This window comes from Natator depressus, chromosome 14, assembly GCF_965152275.1.
Source record: "Natator depressus isolate rNatDep1 chromosome 14, rNatDep2.hap1, whole genome shotgun sequence".
Lineage (NCBI taxonomy): Eukaryota > Metazoa > Chordata > Testudines > Cheloniidae > Natator > Natator depressus.
This window is the reverse complement of record NC_134247.1, coordinates 37,247,489-37,271,183: the sequence shown is the minus strand read 5'-3', so window position 1 is coordinate 37,271,183 and position 23,695 is coordinate 37,247,489. Positions and strand designations below refer to the sequence as shown.

At 46.7% G+C, this 23,695-nt stretch overlaps 1 protein-coding gene and 1 pseudogene across 1 annotated transcript; both read left to right on the top strand.

The window, feature by feature from the left end:
- Nucleotides 1-7,775: 7,775 nt before the first annotated feature.
- Nucleotides 7,776-8,736, top strand: LOC141998132 (olfactory receptor 14A16-like; annotated as a pseudogene).
- A 9,726-nt stretch (nt 8,737-18,462) lies between these two features.
- Nucleotides 18,463-19,422, top strand: LOC141998131 (olfactory receptor 14A16-like). Its single transcript, XM_074970772.1, has one exon. It carries the CDS (start codon nt 18,463-18,465, stop codon nt 19,420-19,422), a length of 960 nt encoding a protein of 319 aa, XP_074826873.1.
- Nucleotides 19,423-23,695: the final 4,273 nt, after the last annotated feature.

Sequence of the window (23,695 nt, the reverse complement as noted above, 5' to 3'; positions counted from 1 at the left end):
CAATTTTCACTCTGCCCCGACACAACCGGTGTACCTTTTATAGGCCATGCCCTTCCAAACATAATTTTAAAGGGACTGAGCCCTAATCTACCCTTTGGGAGAGCACGGATGCGGAGCAGAACTAGGGGCAGGGCATCAGGCCACCGTAGGGAGGCCTCCTGCCATACTTTTGAGAGATGTTGCTTAAGGATCTGATTGGTCCACTCCACTACCCCACTGGCTTGTGGTCTCCAGGGTGTATGGAGTTTCCAGGGAATCTGTAAGGCGTCTGAGATGCTTTGGATGATTTTTGACATGAAGTGTGTTTTATTGTCAGATTTTATTCACTGGGGAAGTCCAAAGCGAGGAATAATCTCCTTAACAAACTTGAGAGCCACTGTCCTGGCAGTGCAATTGCGACACGGAAAGGCTTCTGGCCATCCCCTGAATCTATCCACTATAACAAGGAGATACTTGAACCCTTGGGTCCGGGGAAACTCAGTAAAGTCTATTTGCCACACCTGTCTGGGGCCTGGAGTGGGTTCCAGGGCCGCTGGCGGTACTGGGTGTCCTGGTTGGGGGTTATTCTTTGGACAGACTAAGTCATAAATATAAAGGGAAGGGTAAACCCCTTTAAAATCCCTCCTGGCCAGAGGAAAAATCCTCTCACCTGTAAAGGGTTAAGAAGCTAAAGGTAACCTCGCTGGCACCTGACCAAAATGACCAATGAGGAGACAAGATACTTTCAAAAGCTGGGAGGAGGGAGAGAAACAAAGGGTCTGTGTCTGTCGGTATGCTGCTTTTGCCGGGGATAGACCAGGAATGGAGTCTTAGGACTTTTAGTAAGTAATCTAGCTAGGTATGTGTTAGATTATGATTTCTTTAAATGGCTGAGAAAAGAATTGTGCTGAATAGAATGACTATTTCTGTCTGTGTGTCTTTTTTGTAACTTAAGGTTTTGCCTAGAGGGATTCTCTATGTTTTGAATCTAATTACCCTGTGAGGTATCTACCATCCTGATTTTACAGGGGTGATTCCTTTACTTCTATTTACTTCTATTTCTATTAAAAGTCTTCTTGTAAGAAAACTGAATGCTTTTTCATTGTTCTCAGATCCAAGGGTTTGGGTCTGTGGTCACCTGTGCAAATTGGTGAGGATTTTTACCAAACCTTTCCCAGGAAGTGGGGTGCAAGTGTTGGGAGGATTTTGGGGGGGAAAGACGTGTCCAAACTACGTTTCCCAGTAAACCCAATTAGAGTTTGGTGGTGGCAGTGGATATTCCAAGGACAAAGGATAAAATTAATTTGTACCTTGGGGAAGTTTTAACCTAAGCTGGTAAAAGTAAGCTTAGGAGGTTTTCATGCAGGTCCCCACATCTGTACCCTAGAGTTCAGAGTGGGGGAGGAACCTTGACACCTTGGGTCCAGGGAAACTCAGTAAAGTCTATTTGCCACACCTGTCCGGGGCCTGGAGTGGGTTCCAGGGCCGCTGGTGGTACTGGGTGTCCTGGTTGGGGGTTATTCTTTTGACAGACTAAGCAGTCTGCTTGTACCTGGGCAGCCAGGGGTCGGAGTCTGGAGGTTATAAAGTACTTTCCCATTAGTTGGATAAGTGCCTCCCTGCCAGCATGAGTGGTTTGATGTAATTTCTGTAATACTGGCAGAATTAGGCCCTTTGGTAAGAGGACTTTCCCTTCCGGGGAATGAAGCCATCCCTCCTTTTCCTGGAGACCAAGTTTGTCAGCTAGCTGTTTCTCCTCCCCAGAATACTGAGGGGTCGGGAGCTTCCCCACTGATGGGATAAGGGCATGCATAGAGGTGTTTTTAGTCTGAGGGGACATCAGGGTGGCAGCATGCTGCGCCTCTCTATCTGCCCTGGCATTACCCCTGGTCTCATCTTGATCCTCCCTCTGAGGGGCCTTACAGTGTCCCACCGCCACTTCCGAAGGGAGTTGCACTGCCTCTAGAAGCCGGAGGATCTGGGGCCCGCACTTGACGGGGAGCCTTGGGCTGTCAGCGTCCCCTCTGCTTCCACAGGCCAGCAGGAGCATGCAGCACCCCAAAAGCATATTTGCAATCAGTGAAAATATTGACCCGTTTTCCTTTCGACAGTTTGAGTGCACGGGTCAGGGCCACTAGCTCAGCCAATTGGGCAGAGGTCCCAGCGGCCAAACTTTTAGCTTCCACGGTGTCACTGAGGGTCACAATAGCATAACCCGCCCTCCTTTGCCCATCTATCACCATGCTGCTACCATCAGTGTACCACTCATCATCTGCATTTGGGAGGGGCACATCCTTCAAGTCCGGGCGGCTAGAATATTGGGCATCTATGATCTCCAAACAGTCATGTTCCTGTTTTTTAGTTTGTGGTAAGAGGGTGGCAGGGTTAAGGGATGGACAAGGCTGCAGCGTGACCTCAGGGTTCTCTAAGAGCTTTGCTTGGTATCTTTGCCTGTGGCTCCTGTCACAGTGAGGGAGTCTGTTACTGGCAACTGAAGGGGTTGATTTACAGCAGTTCGCGCCGCTTCAGAGTTCATTAAAAAATCTATTTCTTTATTTCCCATCCGCATTTTTACTCAGGGTTCCGGGGGTAGGATGATCCGTCTCCCCTGACACCCCTATTTCTGTTCTTCTATTGCCATTATAGAGGTACCCCCCCCTTTCCTTCTTGTTTGGGCACTTATTTTTTCAGTGTCCCTCTTGCCGACACAGGGCACACTGATTGCGCCCCAGTTGTCTCTCCTGTGGGCCTGGACGTCCGCGTCCACGGCCCCTTTCTTCTCGTTCACTTTCCTTCGTGCCTGCCTGCACCGCCGCTACCATCAATCTCACTTGCTTTTTTTTCTTTTTCATTTCTTTTAAACTATACACTTGATTTGCTGCTTCTAAGATTTGTGCCATGGTTATACCCATCAAATCCTTTTTTTTTTTTGGTAGCTTTTTTTTAATGTCGGGGGCTGCCCTGCTTGTAAATACTTTTTTAATAATTGCCTCAGTTTGTGGATCATTAGGATCTGCATTGGTATACTGTCGGATTGTATCTAGAATGAGCTGTAAAAAGGCTCCAGGGCTTTCCTTTGGATCCTGCACTACCTTATATGGTTTAGTCCAGTTATTCTATCTGACAGCTGCGTGACGGAGTCCATACAGTAGCAGCTCCTTATAGGAGGTGAGGTGGGTCATAGCCTGATTGTCATTTGGGTCCCACCTAGGATCCTTTATAGGAACCTGATCATCTGGGGTCGGGATATTGTTACGGTCCTGGTCATATTGCCTCTTTGCTTCCTCCCTTGCTTTAGCTATGACCTGTTCTCATTCAACCTCAGTCAATAATGTTTGCAGAAGGACATTACAATTATCGCAGTCTGGCTTGTAGCTGCTAAGACATCCCTCAAAAACCGATACGAACTTGCTTGGGTTGATAGAAAATTTTCTAGCCTGTGCTTTGAAAGCGGCCAGGTCCATAGGAATAAAAGGTGCATGAGTATAGACCTGCATAGTAAGAGCAGCTTGTTCTTTCTATTGCATTACGGGCAATTTTAGTCTCGGTAAGTAACGGGTATAGTCCAGCAGATGGAGCTCGAACCTCACTATGAGCTTCACTAGGAATCTTACTTTGAGCCTTGCTCTGTGTGTGTGTAGGGGCCGAAGGGGACACACTCTGTGTGGGTGTAGGGGCTGAAGGAGCCTCACTCTGCATGGGTGTAAGGGCCGAAGGAGACACCGGATCTGCCATTACATTTGGGGTGGGGGTCCGGGGACTGACATTTATTGCTACTGGGCCAATCGGGGTTAAATTACAGCATCGTAAAATATCAGTACGAGACCACAAGGTCATAAACAAATAAGCATACGAATGCTCATTCCACTTCCCCGTTTGCTGACAGAACAGGAGTAACTGGAGGATTGTATTATGATTTAGTGATCCTCCAGGAGGCCACTGTTCCTGGTCCTCTAATTGGTACTGAGGCCAATTAACCATACAAAATCGCTTCAATTTACCCTTAGTTATTGGATCTGATTCAAATACCTTTCAATTTATTAAAATACACTTTAGGGGCGTGCACCGTACCCTACCTCCCGTACTCTGTTCCTGTCCCATACCTACAGGGTAACTCTGGGCGTCCCCAGGTTCCAACAGAGCATATAATCCGGATTTTAAAAGATTCCTACTTTATCCAAGGGACCGGTTCCCCACCGTCGCCCACAGCTGCTTCTCCACTATGTGAGTGCGTTGCACTGTTGTGCCCTCCGGGGTCGATCAAACTGCGTCTCCTCCGAGGCCCCCGATGAACTCACCGGTGCGCGCTGGGCGTCGGTTGTCACTGCAATCCTCGACCTCTGGAGGGGATCCGGGCAAGGCTAAATTGCAGCCTCGTTGCCCACTCAGGGACGCCAAAAGCTGTTGCCGGCACCCAGTGCCGAGAGGCAAAACAACAGCAGGGGTTCGTTTCACTCAATAATCACAACGGGGTGGAGAAGCAGAAAAGTTTATTTGCAGCTGCAAACAAGGTACAGGGAGAAGAGAATCTCAAATCCTGCACACCAGAGCAGATTATTACACACACTTTTATATTCCTTAATGCTACTGCACTACACATCAGCCAATTAAAACTTTGCACAAATACTCTGCCTTTCTTATACGGGTTACAACAATGTTTATTTCCTGCAACCTCTAACAAGCATTCCTAGCAACTTAAACAACCAGCACATCCTGTCTGGCCTTGTAACTATCTCCTATTATCGTTAGCTTGGCGTCAGCAAACCTTACACTATGAGGCATTATCTGCGGCTGCAACATTGTTTTAAAAGCAAAAGAGCTTACTCAAAGCAGCCAGGCCTGAATTCTATTAAGGGGGGTTAAGAAGAAGCCCTTAGGCCTTCAGCAGGGAGACTTCCTCAACCCTTATGGCCTTCCATCCCCTCGACTTAACTAGTGGCCATGCCCTGGGGTCTCCAACACAAGGGTTCTTCCAGGGATGCTGCCATCATGAGAGATCCAGGGTGGGTGCTGTTTCACCTTTGTGGGCTTAGGATCAACTAGGGCAGGTTGTCAGGATGGTTTGTTCCTGTGGTGAGATCAGAGCTGGGCTCACAGCCCTGGAGACCAGATTCGGCTCTTTAGCCCCAGAGCAGGGACATCCTGGGCTGTGACCGTGTCTGAAGCCTGAACAAGCTGGGATCAGCTCTAGAGCTGGGAGGGGCTTTCAGTCCCTGATCCCATTTAGTCCATCGCCTCTCAGCCAAACCTGCCCTAGGAGGGGAGCAGGAAGCGCCCATCTGTGGAGTAGATCCTGGTCTGCTAGGAACTGCAGAGACTGCCAGCAACTCAGGACATCCAGCAAGAGGACAGCAAAGGAGTGCTGGATAACACAGTGACAGGTGCTAGCTAGCTAGCTAGCTAATGTCCAAACAATTCTGATGCCTGAGAATCGACTACATCACAAGCTGAGACAAATTCCACAAACACCAGCACAGTAAGATTGCTATTTCAGTTACATAATATGGGCTATTAATATTTAAGACCATAAATGTGAAATTACAATCTGAACTGTTTTAGGGCTGGTCTACACTACCATGCTCAGTCAATCCGAGATACATCACAAGTTTGGGGAAAAATCCACAGAGACTAGCACAGTAAATTCACTATTTCAATTAAATACAGTCATGGATTAATATACAGAGCAAATGTAAGACCTTAAACATAAATGATCATTTGAACCCTTTAAGGCTTTAGCTGTCAATTAAGTCAGAGAACTAGAGCCAGTCAGGAAAAAAAAAATCAGCGCAAAACTTTGACTTTGCATCAGATACCCCAAAATCAGAAAAAGATTCAGGATTTGGCAACCAGACGTGTTTGTTTTTAGCAAAATACTAGTGTTAAGTGAAAATGTCACATTGCCAACAAAGGAAAATTGAGGTTTTCAGGTTTTGTGTTTTTTTTTAAAATTTGTTTCAAGTATAGCAGCAACTTTCCCTGGACATTTTTGTTTAGTTTTAATTGGAAATTGAACTTTAAACAAAGATGGGAAACATTATTCTTATATTTAATAATACAGCCATTTCAAACCTGTTTGTTCTATTGCAACCGTGTTTATTCCTGTTTCAAAGAAATAGTTACGGGAAGGTAAAAAAACAGGTTAGCAGCAAAGCCTGCAGATTGTGTTTTGTACACACTAGCACCTGTAAACTCAGAGTCAGCGTTGCACCAGCCACCTGAAGCCTGTCTATCTCAACCCTGCCCAAGGACACAGAGGAAATGAAGGGGGACAGAAGCAAGATCTCCCTCTCCAGCCCCATATCCTCTGTCCCACACTGCTGCCAGCTGAACACCAATGTTGCAAACTGGTGCACAGAACATACACATAGGAAAACACAGCCCCTCCCTACCCGAGATCACAGTCCTAGTAGACAAGGCAGAGAAAGGGGGGAAGAGGAAAGAGAGGCACAGAAAGGGGAAGCAACTTGCTCAAGGTCACGCAGAAGGTCAGTGGCAGAGACAAGAACATAACCCAAGTCTCCTGATTGCCACTGTCTTGCCTAGCACACACATGAAGATAGAGAGGGAAATGATAAACCACAGCAGTAACCGAGGGGTGCTCCTAGCCCATCCTTACACAGAGACACAAGTGTTGTATGTATCAGGGACCATGAATCAATCTGTCAGCAGGTAGCAGGCCGTCTCTGCACAGAACTTGGTGTGGAATCATCACAGAGGAGCTGTCGCTCGGAGCGCGGGGCATGTCCGTGTTTTGTTTCCCTTGGAAGAGGGGTCAGGCTGTGCTGCTGGTTTAGAAGTCTAGTTTCCTGTCCAAGTTGTTAGCCTGCTGTTTGTCCGAAGAAGAAATGCCTGGAAGGGACCTGGGTCACCGAGTCCAATCCCCTGCTCTCACTGGCAACACAGTCATATAATCTCCATCCTAAACTGACACAGCTCCGTGTTAACACCAGTTAAGTTGTCTGTCCCCAACAGCTCCTATTGGGAGGCTGCTCTAGATTGTCCCTCCTCCGATGGGGACAAACTTTCTTCTCATTTTCAAGCTGAATTTACTCCTGGCCAATTTATCCCCGTTCCTCCTTGTGCCGACACTGTCCTTTAGCATCAATAGCTCTTCTCCCTCCCTGGGGTTTACCCCCTCGATGTATTTATAGAGAGTGATCATAACCTCTCTCAGCCAGCATTGTGCTAGGTTAAATTAGCCAAACTCTTTTAGGCTATGTCTACTCAGCAAGCTAGGGCTGTGATTCACCAGCTTGCATACATGTACTCGTGGACTAGCTTGGTGAGCATAAATAGCAGTGTGGCTGCGGTAGCCATGCTGAGTACAAACCCACCTGAACCCTGGGGCTTTGTATTCAGCACAGTTTCCCCTTCTGCCATGGCTATACTACTTTTTAGACTTGTGCTAGCCATCCTTGAGCTATTGCAAGTAGTGTGTGTGATCTGGGAATCACTCCCCTAGCTCGTAGTGTAGATGTAGACTTACTCTTCTTTCCTCAACTAGCTCTCCACTGTAGCAATAGGATGTCCATAATTCCTAAGATTGTTGGGTTTGGGTTGTAACTTGTTCCATATTTACACTGCATTTTATCAAGCCTCATCTTGGACCAGATCCTCCAATGGAGGAAACGGATGCCATCCTTTGACTGTAAGGGAGCTGTGGAAATTTACACTGGTGTGACAATGCTCTTCATTAGTGGTGTGATTGTCAGAGGTGAGGAGGCAGGAGGACTCTAGCCTGACCATTGCCCTTGCCCTTCCTTCCACAGGCAGTCCATGATGTACTGAGAAAGAAAATGTCTAACCGAACCACCGTGACAGAGTTCCTTCTCCTGGGATTGTCTGAGGTTCGGGAGCTGCAGATTTTACACTCTGTGCTGTTTCTAGGGATTTACCTGGCAGCCCTGGTGGGAAATCTCCTTGTTATCATCCTTGTGGTGCTCGACCACCACCTTCATACCCCCATGTACTTCTTCCTGATGAATTTACTAGATCCATACTAGATCTCGGATCTGTCTCGGTCTCCGTCCCCAAGTCCATGGCCAATTCCCTATTGAACACCAGGTCGATTTCTTATTCTGGGTGCATTGCCCAAGTCTTTCTCTTCATTTTCTTCATCTCGGTTGACTTTGCTTTTCTCACCATCATGGCGTACGACCGATATGTCGCCATCTGCCAACCACTGAACTATGAGACTATAATGAACAGGGGAGCTTGTGTCCAAATGGCAGCCATTGCATGGATCAGTGGAATTCCCATTGCTACTATGCAGACTGGGAACATATTTGCATTACCCTTTTGTGACGGCAACAGGTGGATCAGTTCTTCTGTGAAATCCCCCAGCTGCTCAAGATCACCTGCTCTGACTCATAGCTCGGTGAAGTTGTTGTTACTTCTTTTCTCTTGTTCTTAGGCTTAAGATGCTTTGCTTTTATAATTGTGTCATATGTTCACATCTTCAAAACAGTGCTGAGAATCCCCTCTGAGCAGGGCAGGCATAAAGCCTTCTCCACCTGCCTCCCTCACATCATTGTGGTCTCCTTGTTCATTTGCACTGCCACCTTTGCCTACCTGAAACCCACCTCCAGCTCAGCCTCAGGTCTGGATCTCATGGTGGCTGTTCTTTATTCCGTGGTGCCTCCAGTGGTGAATCCAGCCATCTACAGCATGAGGAACAAGGAGCTCAAAGGTGCCCTGAGGAAACTGACTGAGGGGAAGTTATTCAAAAAGAATAAAATTTCCAGATTTCTCCCATGACCATGTTTTTATTCTGTGCTTCTTTACAGATATAATCAACCGATGACATGATTGTCTCCATGGGAATGTGATGTGCAGGCTTTTTATGCAAAAATGTTGTGTTCACAGTAGTAATAATCCAGACTAAGTTCACTGAAGTCAGTGGAGTTACTCTACTGTGAATTAGATAAGAATCTATCTATCTAAATTATGAGGGCATTTAATTCAATTCTGCATTTCCTTGTGAGATGCATGAGTTTAGGGGAGGGATAGCTCAGTGGTTTGAGCATTGGCCCGCTAAACCCAGGGCTGTGAGTTCAATCCTTGAGGGGGCCATTTAGGGATCTGGGGCAAAAATGGGGCTTGGTCCTGCTTTGAGCAGCAGTTGGATGAGATGATCTCCTGAGATTCTATGAACTTGACCTTCTGAACAGGCACGAGCTGTCACTGGGAAACCTTAACTCTGTGTTAATGAAGTTTGTTACCATTTTATTTCCTAGTTTTTTAAGAGAAAGCAAGCTTGTTGGTTGGAGTCAGTGGTCATTGTGGCAGCTGTAGGTGGTCATGGATACGGATGATGAGTGAAGCAAAAGGTGCTTTTAAGAATGATCACATTTTACTGGAAAGGAGCTGTATTCTGTGCATTGCTTGGCCAATCTGGGTTCCCGTCACATCGTCTCCTCACGCCCAAATCTGTCAGTAAGCGCAGCGCAAAGCTGGACACAGCCATCTGCAGTAATGCAGGCTCAGAGAGGTATGAAGTGGCCTGTTCATCTCAATGAGCTATTCTCAGTGGAGTGAGAAACACCTGCAGGAGATGGTACAGCCTGAAACAAACGCTTGGAGAGGTGTGAACTGCTCCACTCATATCAGTCACCCAGGTGCCAGCAGGCTGTTCAGTGTGTTGTGGGTTCATGTCCCCCTTTGCCTCTTCTCAGCTTCACACCCCAAGGGGCAGCAATTCCCTAGACCCTGGCACACATCGGGAGTGGTGATTAGGGAGACAGACTCAGTCCCCCTCCTGCCAAAAGGCAAGGAGAAAGCCCCCAAGATCACAAAAGGGGAAGAAGGAAGCATATCGGACACCCATAGATGCATCGAGAGCCCTCTGATATTGACACACACAAGGTAGGGGAATGTGGGGTTGTCAGGCGCCCTGCCCCTTGTTCTAGTTCTGTATCCAGCAGAGAAGGAGATAGTCACACAGGCGCAGATATCGCTAACGGAAACACAGCTGGGTGCTGTGCTTGCTTTATTGTTCCCACTGCAAAACTGAACCTAACAGGAAAGTGAAGCTTTGCGCTGGGGAGGGGAGAGAGAGTGAGAGGCAAAAAGGCATCCTTTAAAAAGTGGAAGATAAATCCTAATGAGGAAAATAGAGAAGAGCATAAATTGGCAAAGGAAGTGTAAAAATATAACTAGAAAGACCAACAAAGAATGTGAAGAACAGCTAGCCAAAGACTCCAAAAGTAATAGCAATTTTTTTTAAATACATCAGAAGCAGAAAACCTGCTAAACAACCAGTGGGTCCATTGGATGATCGAGATGCTAAAGGAGCACTCAAAGACGATAAAGCCACTGCGGAGAAATTAAATGAATTCTTTGCATTGGTCTTCACTGTTGAGGATGTGAGGGAGATTCCCAAACCTGAGCCATTCTTTCTGGGTGACAGATCTGAGGAACTGTCCCAAATTGAGGTGTCATTAGAGGAGGTTTTGCAACAAATTGATAAACTAAACAGTAATAAGCTAATGTGACACCAATTTTTAAAAAGGGCTCCAGAGATGACCCTGGCAACTACAGGCTGGTAAGCCTCACTTCAGTACTGGACAAATTGGTTGAAACTATCTTAAAGAACAAAATTGTGAGACACATAGATGAACATAATTTGTTGGGAAATAGTCAACATGGTTTTGTAACGGGAAATCACGCCTCACCAATCTACTAGAATTCTTTGAGGGGGTCAACAAGCATGCGGACAAAGAAGATCCAGTGGATATAGTGTATTTAGATTTTGAGAAAGCCTTTGACAAGGTCCCTCACCAAAGGCTCTTAAGCAAAATAAGCAGTCATGGGATAAGAGGGAAAGCTCTCTCATGGATTGTTAACTAGTTAAAAGATAGGAAACAAAGGGTAGGAATAAATGGTTAGTTTTCAGAATGGAGAGAGGTAAATAGTGGTGTCTCCCCGGGATCTGTTCTGGGCCCAGTCCTATTTTACATATTCATAAATGATCTGGAAAAAGGGGTAAACAGTGAGGTGGCAAAATTTGCAGATGATACAAAACTACTGAAGAGAGTTAAGTCCCAGGCAGACTGCGAAGAGCTACAAAAGGATCTCTCAAAACTGGGTGACTGGGCAATAAAATGACCAATGAAATTTGATGTTGATACATGCAAAGTAATGCACATTGGAAAACATAATCCTAACTATACATATACAATGATGGGGTCTAAATTAGTTGTTACCGCTCAAAAAAGAGATCTTGGAGTCATTGTAGATAGTTCTCTGAAATCATCCACTCAATGTGCAGCGGCAGTCAAAAAAGCAAACAGAATGTTGGGAATCATCAAGAAAGGGATAGATAATAAGACAGAAAATATCATATTGCCTCTACGTAAATCCATGGTATGACTACACCTTGAATCCTGAGTGCCGATGTGGTCACCCCATCTCAAAAAAGATATATTGGAACTGGAAAAGGTTCAGAAAGGGGCAACCAAAATTATTAGGGGTGTAGAATGGCTTCCGTGTGAGGTGAGATTAATAAGACTGGGACTTTTCATCTTGGAAAAGAGGCAAATAAGGGGGGATATGATAGAGGTCTATAAAATCGTGCGTGGTATAGAGAAAGTAAATAAGGAAGTATTATTTACTCCATCTCATAATACAAGAACAAGGGGCCACCAAATGAAATTAATACGTAGCAGGTTTAAAACAAACACAAGAAAGTATTTTTTCATATAACGTACTGTCAACCTCTGGAACTCCTTGCCAGAGGGTGTTGTGAAGGCCAATACTATAACAGGGTTCAAAAGGGAGCTAGATAGATTCATGGAAGATAGGTCCATCAATGGCTATTAGCCAGGATGGGCAGGAATGGTGTCCCTAGCCTCTGTTTACCAGAAGCTGGGATTGGGTGACAGGGCATGGATCACTTGACGATAATCTGTCTGTTCATTCCCTTTGGGGGACCTGCCATTGGTCACTGTCAGAGGACAGGATACTGTGCTTGATGGACCTTTGGCCTGACCCAGTATGGCCGTTCTTATTGTCTTATGTTCTTAGAGCATAGAGCCCCCTGAACATTGAAAGAGACAGGACATCACACCCCTCTGTTCTCCCAGGCCCCCTATCACTCACCCTCATGTCCCCTCTTCCCAGTGTCCCACCCCTCCTCATCTCCTGACCCCCAACTCATCTCCTACCCACCCACCCTTTCTGTCCCCCCACTCCATAATCACCCCTCCCCTCGCTGCCCCAAAAAGCCTTCTCCCCAGTTCCCACCCCCATCATCCTCCCCTCTCAGCAGGTAAGTGCATTTCACAAATTGGTTCATCACCTTCTAAATATCCTGTGGTGCCCAGGTGACATTTCCCCACAATTCGAAACCCTCAGGCAGAGCCAGGTACCTCCTTATTCTTAGGTTCAGATTTCAGCTCAGGGTTAGATCTGAACTCAAAGTGCCCAGATGGCATGCAGGTTTGTCAGCCACTACTGGATATTCCCCCTTCAAGGACTCACAGCCGGTGAGCCAGAGGTAGCTGTCAACCAGCTCATCCTCTCTCCATACACGTGCATAGCGTAATCCATTTGGCACGATTTCAAGCACTTCCAAGGCTGACAGGCCTAACTGAGAGCTAAACCCTTTGGCTAATAACACTATCACTTTATTTCCTCCAAAGAGCTGGTGCGTGGCCCTTGAATACTGGAAATGCTCCCTGCTATGAGGATCTGAGCCCTGGTTTGATCTCTGTCTGGGCACAATAAATGAGCACCAAAACACATCAACGTTAAGAAAAGTTAGAAGTCACTTCTTTCCTGTCGCTGGGGCTGATTCCCTCTCACTCACCCTGATGTAAATCAGGAGTAACTCCATTGGACTCAATGGGGCTGATGTGTCCCTCCCTCACCCCAGGGTAAGTCCATGGTGTTCCAATGGAGTATGTCTGGTCTCAGGAAGAGGAGATTCAAGTCCTTTGACTCCAGCCCCTGCTGAGGTGTGGCCCTTTTCTGTGTGGTCCTGGGCCCTTCAATCCCAAATCCCCTGGGGCACAGCCCTTGTCTATGAGATGTTGGGACCCTCAATCCCAGAATCCCCTGGGGCATGGCCCTTCTTTATGGGGTGCTCTGCCCTCAGCCCCCCACTGACCATAGTGTCTCCTTCCCCACTTTTCTATCCCTCTGCCCCCTGCTGCAAACCCCGCACCTGGTGAATCTCAAGGAGAACCCCCTGATACCAGAGTGCCTGCTGTACCACGTCAAGTACGGCATGACTCGGTACCAGGAGCGGGGCATGCTGGGGTGGGGGTGTCCAGTGCCCTGGGTGTGACTGGGGCCAGCAACGGATGCTGCGTCACCCACAGCCTGGAACAATCAGGGTGGGATGGGGAGATCTGCCCACAATGCAGCAGCTGCAGCATTGTCTGTCTGAGTGCGAAGAAAGCCTGAGATAATGGCTCTGGGAGAGGGGAACTGCCCCAGGCATCTCCATGGGGTTTGAACTCCCAGCCCCACTGCTCTGGAGCACCCCACCAACCCCACCCCAGCAGGGGGCTCTCTGTGCAGGGGGAGGGGAAGAGCACAGCAGTCCCGACCCCCTCACCCAAGCACACACCCTGGCTGGGGAGGTAAGGACTGGGGGGACCATGACTGCCCCCTGCCTGTCTGTGGGCACCTAGCCGATCCCAAGGGATTGGGGGAGAGTCACCTGCTCCTCTTCTGGGACAGAGCAGGGTTCCATGCCATTGGCCCAGCCTCTCTTTGAAGCCTCCCCCCACCCCATGCATGCCCCTGGAGTGTCTGAATCCAGCCCTGAGAGTCAGCAGAGCTTTATGGGATGAAAAGTGCCTCTTTCCACAGGCTCCTGGGAACAGCTCGGCTCAGAGCTGTGACTCTTGGAAGGACCAGCACCAGCTGCTGAAGAGGGAGGGAGAGGAACCCCCTCAGTGGACAATTCTGCACTGACCTCCGTGTCAGGGATGTTCCCTGTGAGTTAATGGCTGGCTGGAGACCTACACCATGGCAGTTTAATTCATTCTCTGATCTAATGTAACCATGAAGGCTCTGGTGATCCATGCCAATGTCTCACCCTGCTGGTCATTTTGTCTCAGCAATCCCTTGTGGCAGTGAGTTCCCCAGCTTAGCTGTGTGCTGGTTGGCACTGGGCAGAGGCCACCCTGAAAATACTGTTCAGAAAAGGGGCTGGGCCAGGAAGAGGAAGGAGGAGAGTGGGGAAGGAAGGAAGTGGTGTCCAGGGCTTGCCAATGGGGAGAAGAAGGAGAGAATGGGCAGGTATTTGAAGCCAGGGGTGAGTGGCTGTTCCCTGGGGCTGGCGCCATGTCAGGGGAGTGGGGCTGAGCAGAGGAGAGGACTGGTGGTAGAAGAGGGGACTGGTGGTCAGAGGGGTTAAACAGGGATCTCTGAGGAAGCTGAGTCAGGAACTCTGGGTGGGGAATTGGCTCTTGGCCATGGAAGGGGGAAATCTCAAAGAACAAGGGCTGAGAGGGTCTGTGGGGTGGGGGTTGTGAGAGGGGTGGGAGAAGATTAAGGGCTGTGGGTGTTTGCTTGGGGGTCTGGGCTGAGTGAGGGAGAGGGAAGGAAACACTCAGAGTCTAGAGCAGGGGTTGTCAAACTGGGGGTCAGGACCCCTCAGGGGATCACGAGGTTATTACATGCAGGGTCGCAAGCTGTCAGCCTGCACCCCAAACCCTGCTTTGCATCCAGCATTTATAATGGTGTTAAATATATAAAAAAGTGTTTTTAATTTCTAAGGGGGTGGGGGTCATACTCAGAGACTTGCTAGTTGAAAGGGGTCACCAGTACAAAAGTTTGAGAACCACTAGTCTCGGGTAAGATAGGTTCATTGGGTGAATCATGGATCATCTCTAAACAAAAGTTTCTTTATGAATTTTTGATCCAGTCTTAATTATTATCCCCCAGATTTTGGTAAAGAGAGGCACAGAGAGTTGAGGTAACATAGCTTCATAGCTGGGCTTAGATCACAGGAATTCTTAGCGTCTTGAGCTCCTTTCTCTAGATGCCTGGCTGTCAGAGGAAAAAGTAAGCCGGTCCGGTCCGGCATACCAGCAAGAGCCCGTACACCGGACCAGACCGGCTTCCCCAGGCTGGCGATTTAAAGGGCCTGGGGCTCCCAGCAGCGGCCGTAGCCCTGGGCCCTTTAAATTGCTGCCAGAGCCGTGCTGCTGGAGCCCCCGGATAGTGGAGGTGGCCGGGAACCCCGGGGGTCGGGTGGCGATTTAAAGGGCACGGGGCGCCCCTGCGGTAGCGGCAGCCGGGAGCATCGGGCCCTTTAAATCACCACCTGAGCCCCCGGCCACCACCGCTACCCCAGGGATTCCAGCAGCAGGGCTCGGGCGGTGATTTAAAGGGCCTAGGGCTCCTGTCCCTGTGGGGAGCCCCGGGACCTTTAAATTGCCCCCAAGCCCCGGGGCTCCCAGGTGCCTCCGTATCTGGTAGCTCTGGCCGTAATTTAAAGGGCCCAGGACTTCCAGACACTGCTGCCGCAGCCGGAACCCCAGGCCCTTTAAATCTCGATTTAAAGTTCCCAGGGATTTCAAGGCCCCACCTCTTCCGGTTCAGGCCCCGCCCCCCTGCTCAGGACTCCGGCGTACCGGTTAAGTCCTGTAAGTTACTTTCATCCCTGCTGGCTTTACTAGTTATCATTACATGCTGATAGGGCACCTAAGGGAGTTAGGAGCCCAAGATGTACATGCCTTACTGCTGTGGAGGAAAAATCTAGTAGGCCTAAACTAATAGGCCTAAAACTTTGGTCAAGCTAACTGTGTGTATGAAGCATAAGAAAAGGGTGAGGAAAATTCCATTAAGAGGCAAATAGCAACAGCTCAGCTTAAAAATGTAACCACAACCACTAGAAGTTAGAAAAGACCGTTAACCGCAAAGGAAGCACCTGTCAATAACATGTAAAGCTTGTTTTGCTATATTCCAAATCAGGTAAAGCTACCATTGAAGCTTGCACTGTAGGCCAAATAAGGAAAAATGTTGTTGAAGGAAGCGTGCTTAACAGATTGTGGTTTTCAGCTTTATTAGCTCCTGTATTTTCTGTTTGCGGCAGAGGAGCTCCGGCTGCCTCTCCCTGTATGCACACGCTTGAATAAATGGACCTCAGACTTTGTTCTGATCCAAACACACCGCGTGGTTAATTTTTCCATGACACTGCTCCTTTGCCAGTCCCAGGCACGATTTTCTGAAATTCAGGACAAGCCCAGGCCTTGGAAGTTAATGAGAGAGACAGGGCCAGGATTACAAAGGGGTTTAGGTACCTAAAGAAGGAGATAGCTGCCTATTGGGATTTACAATAGCATCTAAGCAGGTTACACTCCTCACTCCCACTGAATGAGCATGGGACTTAGGCACCGAGCTCATTTCGGAGCATTGATAAATCCCCATAGGTGCCTGTCTCCATCTTTGTGATCCTGGCCCACAGATAACACAGAAGCTGGGCTGGAATCAGGGAATGCTGGGGGAGATCATAGGCCCCATGCTATGTGAGGGTGGGACTGGAGGGACAGAATGGCTCTTTTGCCTTCATCAGCTAGGCATCTCTGCACTTGCCTCTGGGCCTCTGCTGCTGAGCTGTGCAGGGCTCCAGGGAGTGAGTCCCACCCGCCCTTAGGAAACAGACATGAATAAATTACCTTCCTGCAGCATCAGTCCTTTAATGCCAGTGATGCTCAACGCCAGCTACACACAGCTCATCTGCAGAGAGCAACAGGAATGAGTCTAGTTCTGGCAGTGCAGTCTCAAAATGAAGGGGGAAAGAATTCTCAGATGCATGTGCTTTTCGCTTCTAGATTCTGGTACATAGATAGATATTGACCAAAAAATCGTAGTGCTGGATGACTGATTGGATCATACACTGGGGAAAAAATCCACAAAGATCAGCACAGTAAGTTTGCTTTTTCAATGAACTAGGTTTGGGGATGAACATACAGGGAAAATTAAGAGGATAAATATGAATTACAATCTGAACTCGTTAAGACTTTTACTCTCAAATTAATCACATGCCTTCTGCTGATTGGAATTTTTCCACCTTTCAGGAAAATTTTGACTTTTCACTGAAAACCCCAAATCCATTCCCCCCCCGCCCCCCCACCCGCGTCAGTTTTTGGCAAATGAAAACTTTCTGCTGAAAAGTGGATTTTTTTAATCGAAAAAACAAAAATGTTTGGGTTTTGAGTTTTCAGTTTCTTTAGTGAACAATCCAAAAATGTTTGGAGAAAAGCAGACAGATTCTGAGATTTGTTGTTGTTTAGCTGAAAACCCAGTCTCGATTAAAAAGAACACAGCTGAAAATTTCCAACCAGCCTTAAACTTCAAATAAATTGGAGAACATTAATATTGTCTGATAAAACCTTAATTTCAAACCATTTATTCTATTGCATCTGTGTGATTACTCTTTTAAAGGGATAGTTGCGAGGAGGTAACAACTGAATAACCAGTAAAGCTGACAGCTCACAGACTCTGTTTTATACAGACTAGCCCCTTTCAACCCTGGGTTAGAGTTGAGCCAAGCAGACAACCCCTGTCTATCCTGACCCGTTCAAGGACATACGGGAGCTCATTGCGAATAGAAGTCAGAGCTCCTGTCCTAGCTTCACACTGCTGCTGGCTGAGTATACTTGGTGTCAATGGGTGTGCAGAACTTACACATAACAAAACATGGGGCTATGTTTCCGCAGGTATTTTGGCACCTAGTGGGATTTTCAGAAGCGCCTAGGAGCTTATAACTCATTGATTTCAAGGGGTGTTGAGGGCCCTGATGCTTTTGAGAATCCCACTAGGTGCATCAATACCTTTAAAAATCTGCCCCACAGCCCCTCTCCGAAAGCCCTTACAGTCCTAGTAGACACAGCAAAGAAATGGAGGGAGGGAAAACTGAGGCAGAAAGAGGGGAAATGACTGGCCCAGTGTCACACAGCAGGTCACTGGCAGAGACAAGAGTAGAGCCCAAGTGTCCTGGCAACCTCTGCACTGCACAGCACAGTGTAAATGATACAACATAGTGATGATGGAGGGATGCTGCCAGTCCATTGTAACACGCAGGCCAAAGTGCAGCTGGGAGTTGGTGCCATAAATCAATTTGGAAGCAGGCAGCTGGCCCTCTAGGCACAGAGCTTGGGATAGAAAAATCAGAGATGAGCTGCTACTTACAATGCTGTGTGTGTCTACGTGGGAATCAGGCTGTGTTTAACAAGCAACATCTTGGGCCAAATCCTCAGATGGGGTAAAGTAACGAAGCTCCATTGACTTTAAAGGATCTGACCCAATTTACAATAGTGTGATAACATGACTGACTGATTGTCACAGGTGAGGAGCACTACCAACACCTAGTCATTGTAAGTGACGAGTTCTGTGCACCTTTGACATTCATATAATGAGATATTAGAGAAAGAGGAATCAGGGCAATTCCCTCTGTTGCTCTAATCCTGACCATTGTCCTTCTCATTCCCTCTTCAGCCGTCACACAGTGTACAGAGGAAGAAAATGTCCAACCAAACCATTATGACCGAATTCCTTCTCCTGGGGTTCTCTGATGTTCCAGAACTGCAGATTTTATACTTTGTGGTGTTTCTAGTGCTTTACCTGATATCCCTGCTGGAGAACCTTCTCATCATCACAGCCATAGCCCTCGACCACCACCTTCACACCCCCATGTACTTCTTCCTGATGAATCTGTCCATTCTAGACCTTGGCTCCATCTCTGTCACCATCCCCAAATCCATGGCCAACTCCCTCATGAACACAAGATCGATTTCTTATTCTGGATGTGTTGCCCAAGTCTTTCTCGTCTTCTTTTTCGCTTCAGCAGATTTTGCCATACTGACCATCATGGCGTACGACCGATACACTGCCATCTGCCAACCACTGCACTATGAGACAGTGATGAACAGAAGAGCTTGTGTCCAAATGGCAGCCAGTGCCTGGATCAGTGTTCTTCTCTACTCTGCAGTGCACACTGGAAACACCTTTGCAATATCCTTCTGTGGAGGCAACATTGTGGAGCAGTTCTTCTGTGAAGTCCCCCAGCTACTCAAGCTCGCTTGCTCTGATTCAGACTTCAGTGAAGTTGGGTTTCTCATCTTTAGTGTGTGCTTAGCCTCAAGCTGCTTTATTTTCATAATTGTGTCATATGTTCAGATCTTCACCACAGTGCTGAGAATCCCCTCTGAGCAGGGCAGGCATAAAGCCTTCTCCACCTGCCTCCCTCACCTCATTGTGGTCTCCTTGTTTATTTGCACGGGGACCTTTGCCTACTTGAAACCCACCTCCAGGTCTACCTCAGGTCTGGATCTCGTGGTGGCTGTTCTCTATTCTGTGTTGCCACCAATGATGAATCCGATCATCTACGGCATGAGGAACAAGGCGCTCAAAGGTGCATTGAGTAAACTGATAGTTTGGAGGTTATTCTCTAAGAATAAAATGTCCTTATTTCTCCTTCAGTAACAATTTCATGCTGTGTTTCTTTATAAATATAATCATCTGATGACATTATCGCCTGCATGAGAAAATACTGTGCACTCTGTTTATGCAGAATTGGGTATTTACACTAGGAAAAATCCAGACAAACATGACTCAGAAAAATGGAGTTACTATAGGTTTAGACCAATGTAAATAAGATCGGAATCTATCTATTATATACTGCTACCCATCACTATACTAGCTGAGCACTTTGCCCATAAAATCAGTAGCCAAAGCAAAGTCCGTAGTGAGATCTCTGGCTCTTCCTGTTTTGGGGGATAAAATCTCTGATTGAGGTATCAATGCATTTGTTCTTTGTGCTTTTTGTTTGTTTGTTTGTTTGTCAGATTTTTAGCATTTTTTTTTTGGGTTAACTGGTTGGTTGGTGGTTTGTTTTGTTTCTTTGTTCCAGGAAGTTGTGGAGGTGGGAAAGCCTCGGGAGACGGTGAGTGTTTGGTTTGACAGAATTTTCAATGTTTGTCCTCTCTTGGAAGTGCCACTATGTCATCTCTTTGATGGGGTTTTCTGAGCGAGCTGAAGGTTTGCTCCCCACAATGATAAAAGGGTGCAAAAGAGGTTTCTGCTTGGCTGAGTTCCTGATGAAATGATTATGTATCGACTGTTGGGGTATTATTGTATTATTAATGATGTTAGAGAAATAACAATCTCAGGTATGCATCTTTTCTATTATTTTTACCTATTGAATATGTAAAAACGGTGTCATTCTTGCTATGGTGAAAAGGGTGTTTTGAAGAGAAACTTTTTCCAGAGTTTCCTAAAGAAAACCTGACTCAGGATAATGAGGTGAAATTTGTATTCCATGGAAGCCACTAGGGTTTAGCCCATCACTTCAAGGAGATCAGGATTTGGCCTATATACACAAGGCCAATAGCCTATATATACACAAGGATTCAGATTTGGCTGACAGCACCCTGAAGAAAGTGAGTGTGACAGAGAGGTCAGGGTCAGATTTCCCAACTCAGCTAGACCAGCACCAATGCAGAGTAGACCCAATGACATCACACGTTTACTACTGATGCGGTTCTGGCCCAAAGTCACTGGGCAGCATTCAGTAGTGACATGGACACTGGTGTAAGCTTCTTGTCTGGGGTCATTTTGTTCTAATCTTGGTGTAAGTGGAAAAGGGCCATCACTTGCACTGATCTGGTGTTCCATACGCCTTCCCGTGTCGATCTACTCACATCCAAAGTGAGAAAGGATCTCAGAAGCTGGCCAGTTATTAGTATTAGAATATCATCTTTCTGCATGGTTGTGTACACTACATATATGACAGAGAAAAGCAGACTATGTGATTAGATAGAGAGACAGACAGACAGGACCATTCCCTGTCCTAACACACAACCTCATTTTGTCATAATGATAGATTTCTATTTGATTGTGAATTATGTTAGCTAGCTAGATAATGAATAATCTACGGAAATTATTGTGCAAATTATTGTGCTTCTTTTCCTGTTAACGATTGTCTATGTCCAGATCATGATTTTCTTATAAGGACTCCTATTTAACAAAGATTTTTATGGCTATCTCTTACTCTAGCTGTCACTTACAAACAGTTCATCCTAAAATATTCGGTGTTTGACCTTTGAGCTGTTTTGACATGATACATTTTTAACATGCTCTCTTTTGCTTCTGTGAACAAATAAAAGCATCACACTGGGGATCCTTAAAAATCAAGGAGCCAATCCTCAGATGGTTTAAATTGTCATAGCTCCATTGAAGTCAATAGATCTCTGAGAATTTTCACCAGCTGAGGATCTGCTCCAAACACTCATGAGTATGAATTTAAAACTCACTCCCTTTGAATATTCTGTACAAAGACCCTGATTCCAGAGCCACTTCAGCACATTCTTAACTTTAATCATATGAGTGGCCCCATTGAAGAATTAAAGGTAAACTCATGCTTAAGTCCCTGTTGAATACGGGTTAGGGTTATGCCTAGGGGTGAAGGCTAACAACAAACTGGTGTCAAACCCTGACACTGTCTCCATTTCTCTCCTTTCCCAGTCAAAGAAAGCCTTACAATTGGTGCAGTGGAATTACTGTCCCCTTCTGCAAAAAGAAAAGGAGTACTTGTGGCACCTTAGAGACCAACCAATTTATTTGAGCATCAGCTTTCGTGAGCTACAGCTCACTTCATCGGATGCATACTGTGGAAAGTGTAGAAGATCTTTTATAAACACAAAGCATGAAAAAATACCTCCCCCCACCCCACTCTCCTGCTGGCAATAGCTTATTGATAAGCTTATTGCCAGCAGGAGAGTGGGGTCGGGGGAGGTATTTTTTCATGCTTTGTATGTATAAAAGATCTTCTACACTTTCCACAGTATGCATCCGATGAAGTGAGCTGTAGCTCACGAAAGCTGATGCTCAAATAAATTGGTTGGTCTCTAAGGTGCCACAAGTACTCCTTTTCTTTTTGCGAATACAGACTAACACGGCTATTACTCTGAAATCTCCACTTCTGGGGTCTGAATTATTAACATAAACTAACAATTTTATCTCAAAGCCAGAATCTCTGGGCCTTCTTCTCCAGACTCACCAGTCCATTCCGACTCTTCATCATCAACCTGTCTCTCCTGGACATCCTGCTCACCAGCATGCTCATCACCAAGATGTTGACCAACATGGTGAGCATTTGGAAGACCATTTCCTTCCCTAGCTTCCATGCAAGTGCCATTGCGTGCACTCACCAAAACCCCATCCCATTTGCCTAAATGTCACTGTTTCCATGAACGTTTCTGTCTGCATTGCTGGAATATCCACATGGGGCCATCACGTCAGCTGAATCACATTCCCTGAAAAAGCAATGTAATTATTCACACGAAAAAGATTTAGCTGTATATACATTCAGTTTTTCCAGTGATACAGAGTAGGAGGTTACTCCAGCTTCTAGCAGAGGTAAATCACAGGGTAGCTCACAAGTAGAGTTGGATGGAAAATTTCTGATGAAACAGAGTTTTATCCAAAAATGCTGATTCATAGAACCCAAAATAATTCACAGAACATCTCAGGTTTGATGAACTTTCAGGGAAGCAAGGTCAGATTGGCAATGGAGCCCTGCCTGCCAAGCTGAGCTGCTAAGAAGCAGGAAGTTTGAAGATCCTGGTTTGGGTTCCCAGGGGCCATGGCTCTAGGGCAGTCTCAGCATGCAGACAGCCCTGGCCCAGAAGCACCAGGGCTTCCAGACTTCCGGCCCAGCTGGCTTCCCAAAATGGCCACTGAGTCTCATAGTCTGGGCAACCAGCTGGCCTGGGAGCCTGGAATCACCTGTTGAGTGAAACTCACATTCTGCTCCTATTAGCAGCCGTGAAACTTACAAGAATGTCAATTTTACTCAGCAGATGCCGGGGTCCTGTGGAGCAAATTTTGTTTCTGAAGCACCATGTGTTGGTGTTTCTAAAACATCCCCCCCCCCGCCCCCCACCGAGTTTTCAGTTAGAGGGAAATTTTGAAATAGCAACATTTCCCACAAAGAAGAAATCCCATGTTTTGGCCAGCCCTGCTTTCAAGCTTTGTTTGTTGTTATGTTATGCTGTATATTTCAATAAATATTGACATTCATTCATCACCTATCAGAGCAACCTCCCAGCCAAACAACATTAACATCCCTGGCAGTTAGGCCTCATTGGAAAACATCAAGGTACAGTGTCCCTCCTCTCACTCTAATTTAGACACCAGGGCAACAGTAATCTGTTGAGGCACCTGAATAAACCAATGATGCTTCATTGACACTGGAATTGTCTTCTGAAGCTGAAAACCAAGTCTGTTGACCTTCAGGATGTGCTGCTGGCCTACCTATTCTCCCAAGCTTTCCTTGAGGGCTTGGCTGGGTTGATGGGAAAATTATATGGAAGTTTCACTGGTTGAGGAGGGAGAATGTTAAAGTCAATGAATGGGGAATGATCTCCTGGTCAGTGAAAAGGGAAGAAGTCCAGTTTGGTTAAGGTGAATTGTATGGATTGTGAATAGGGAATAAGGAGGAGGGAAGGTCTGTGATTGTTGTCAAGTGCAGAAGACTATGCGTGATGAAGCGCAAAGAGGTCTATGGCTGGTTCTGCTGGAGAATGTTTTGGTGGGTGAATGGAGGATAATCTTATCATTAGTAGAGGGCAGAGGAGTCTATGGGTGGTGAAGGACTGATTTGCCTGATTAGTGGAGAGTAGAGAAGTCTACAGCTGGTTGAAGGAGGAGAATGTTCTAGTTGATTGATGGGGGAAATTTTGCAGTTGGTTAATGG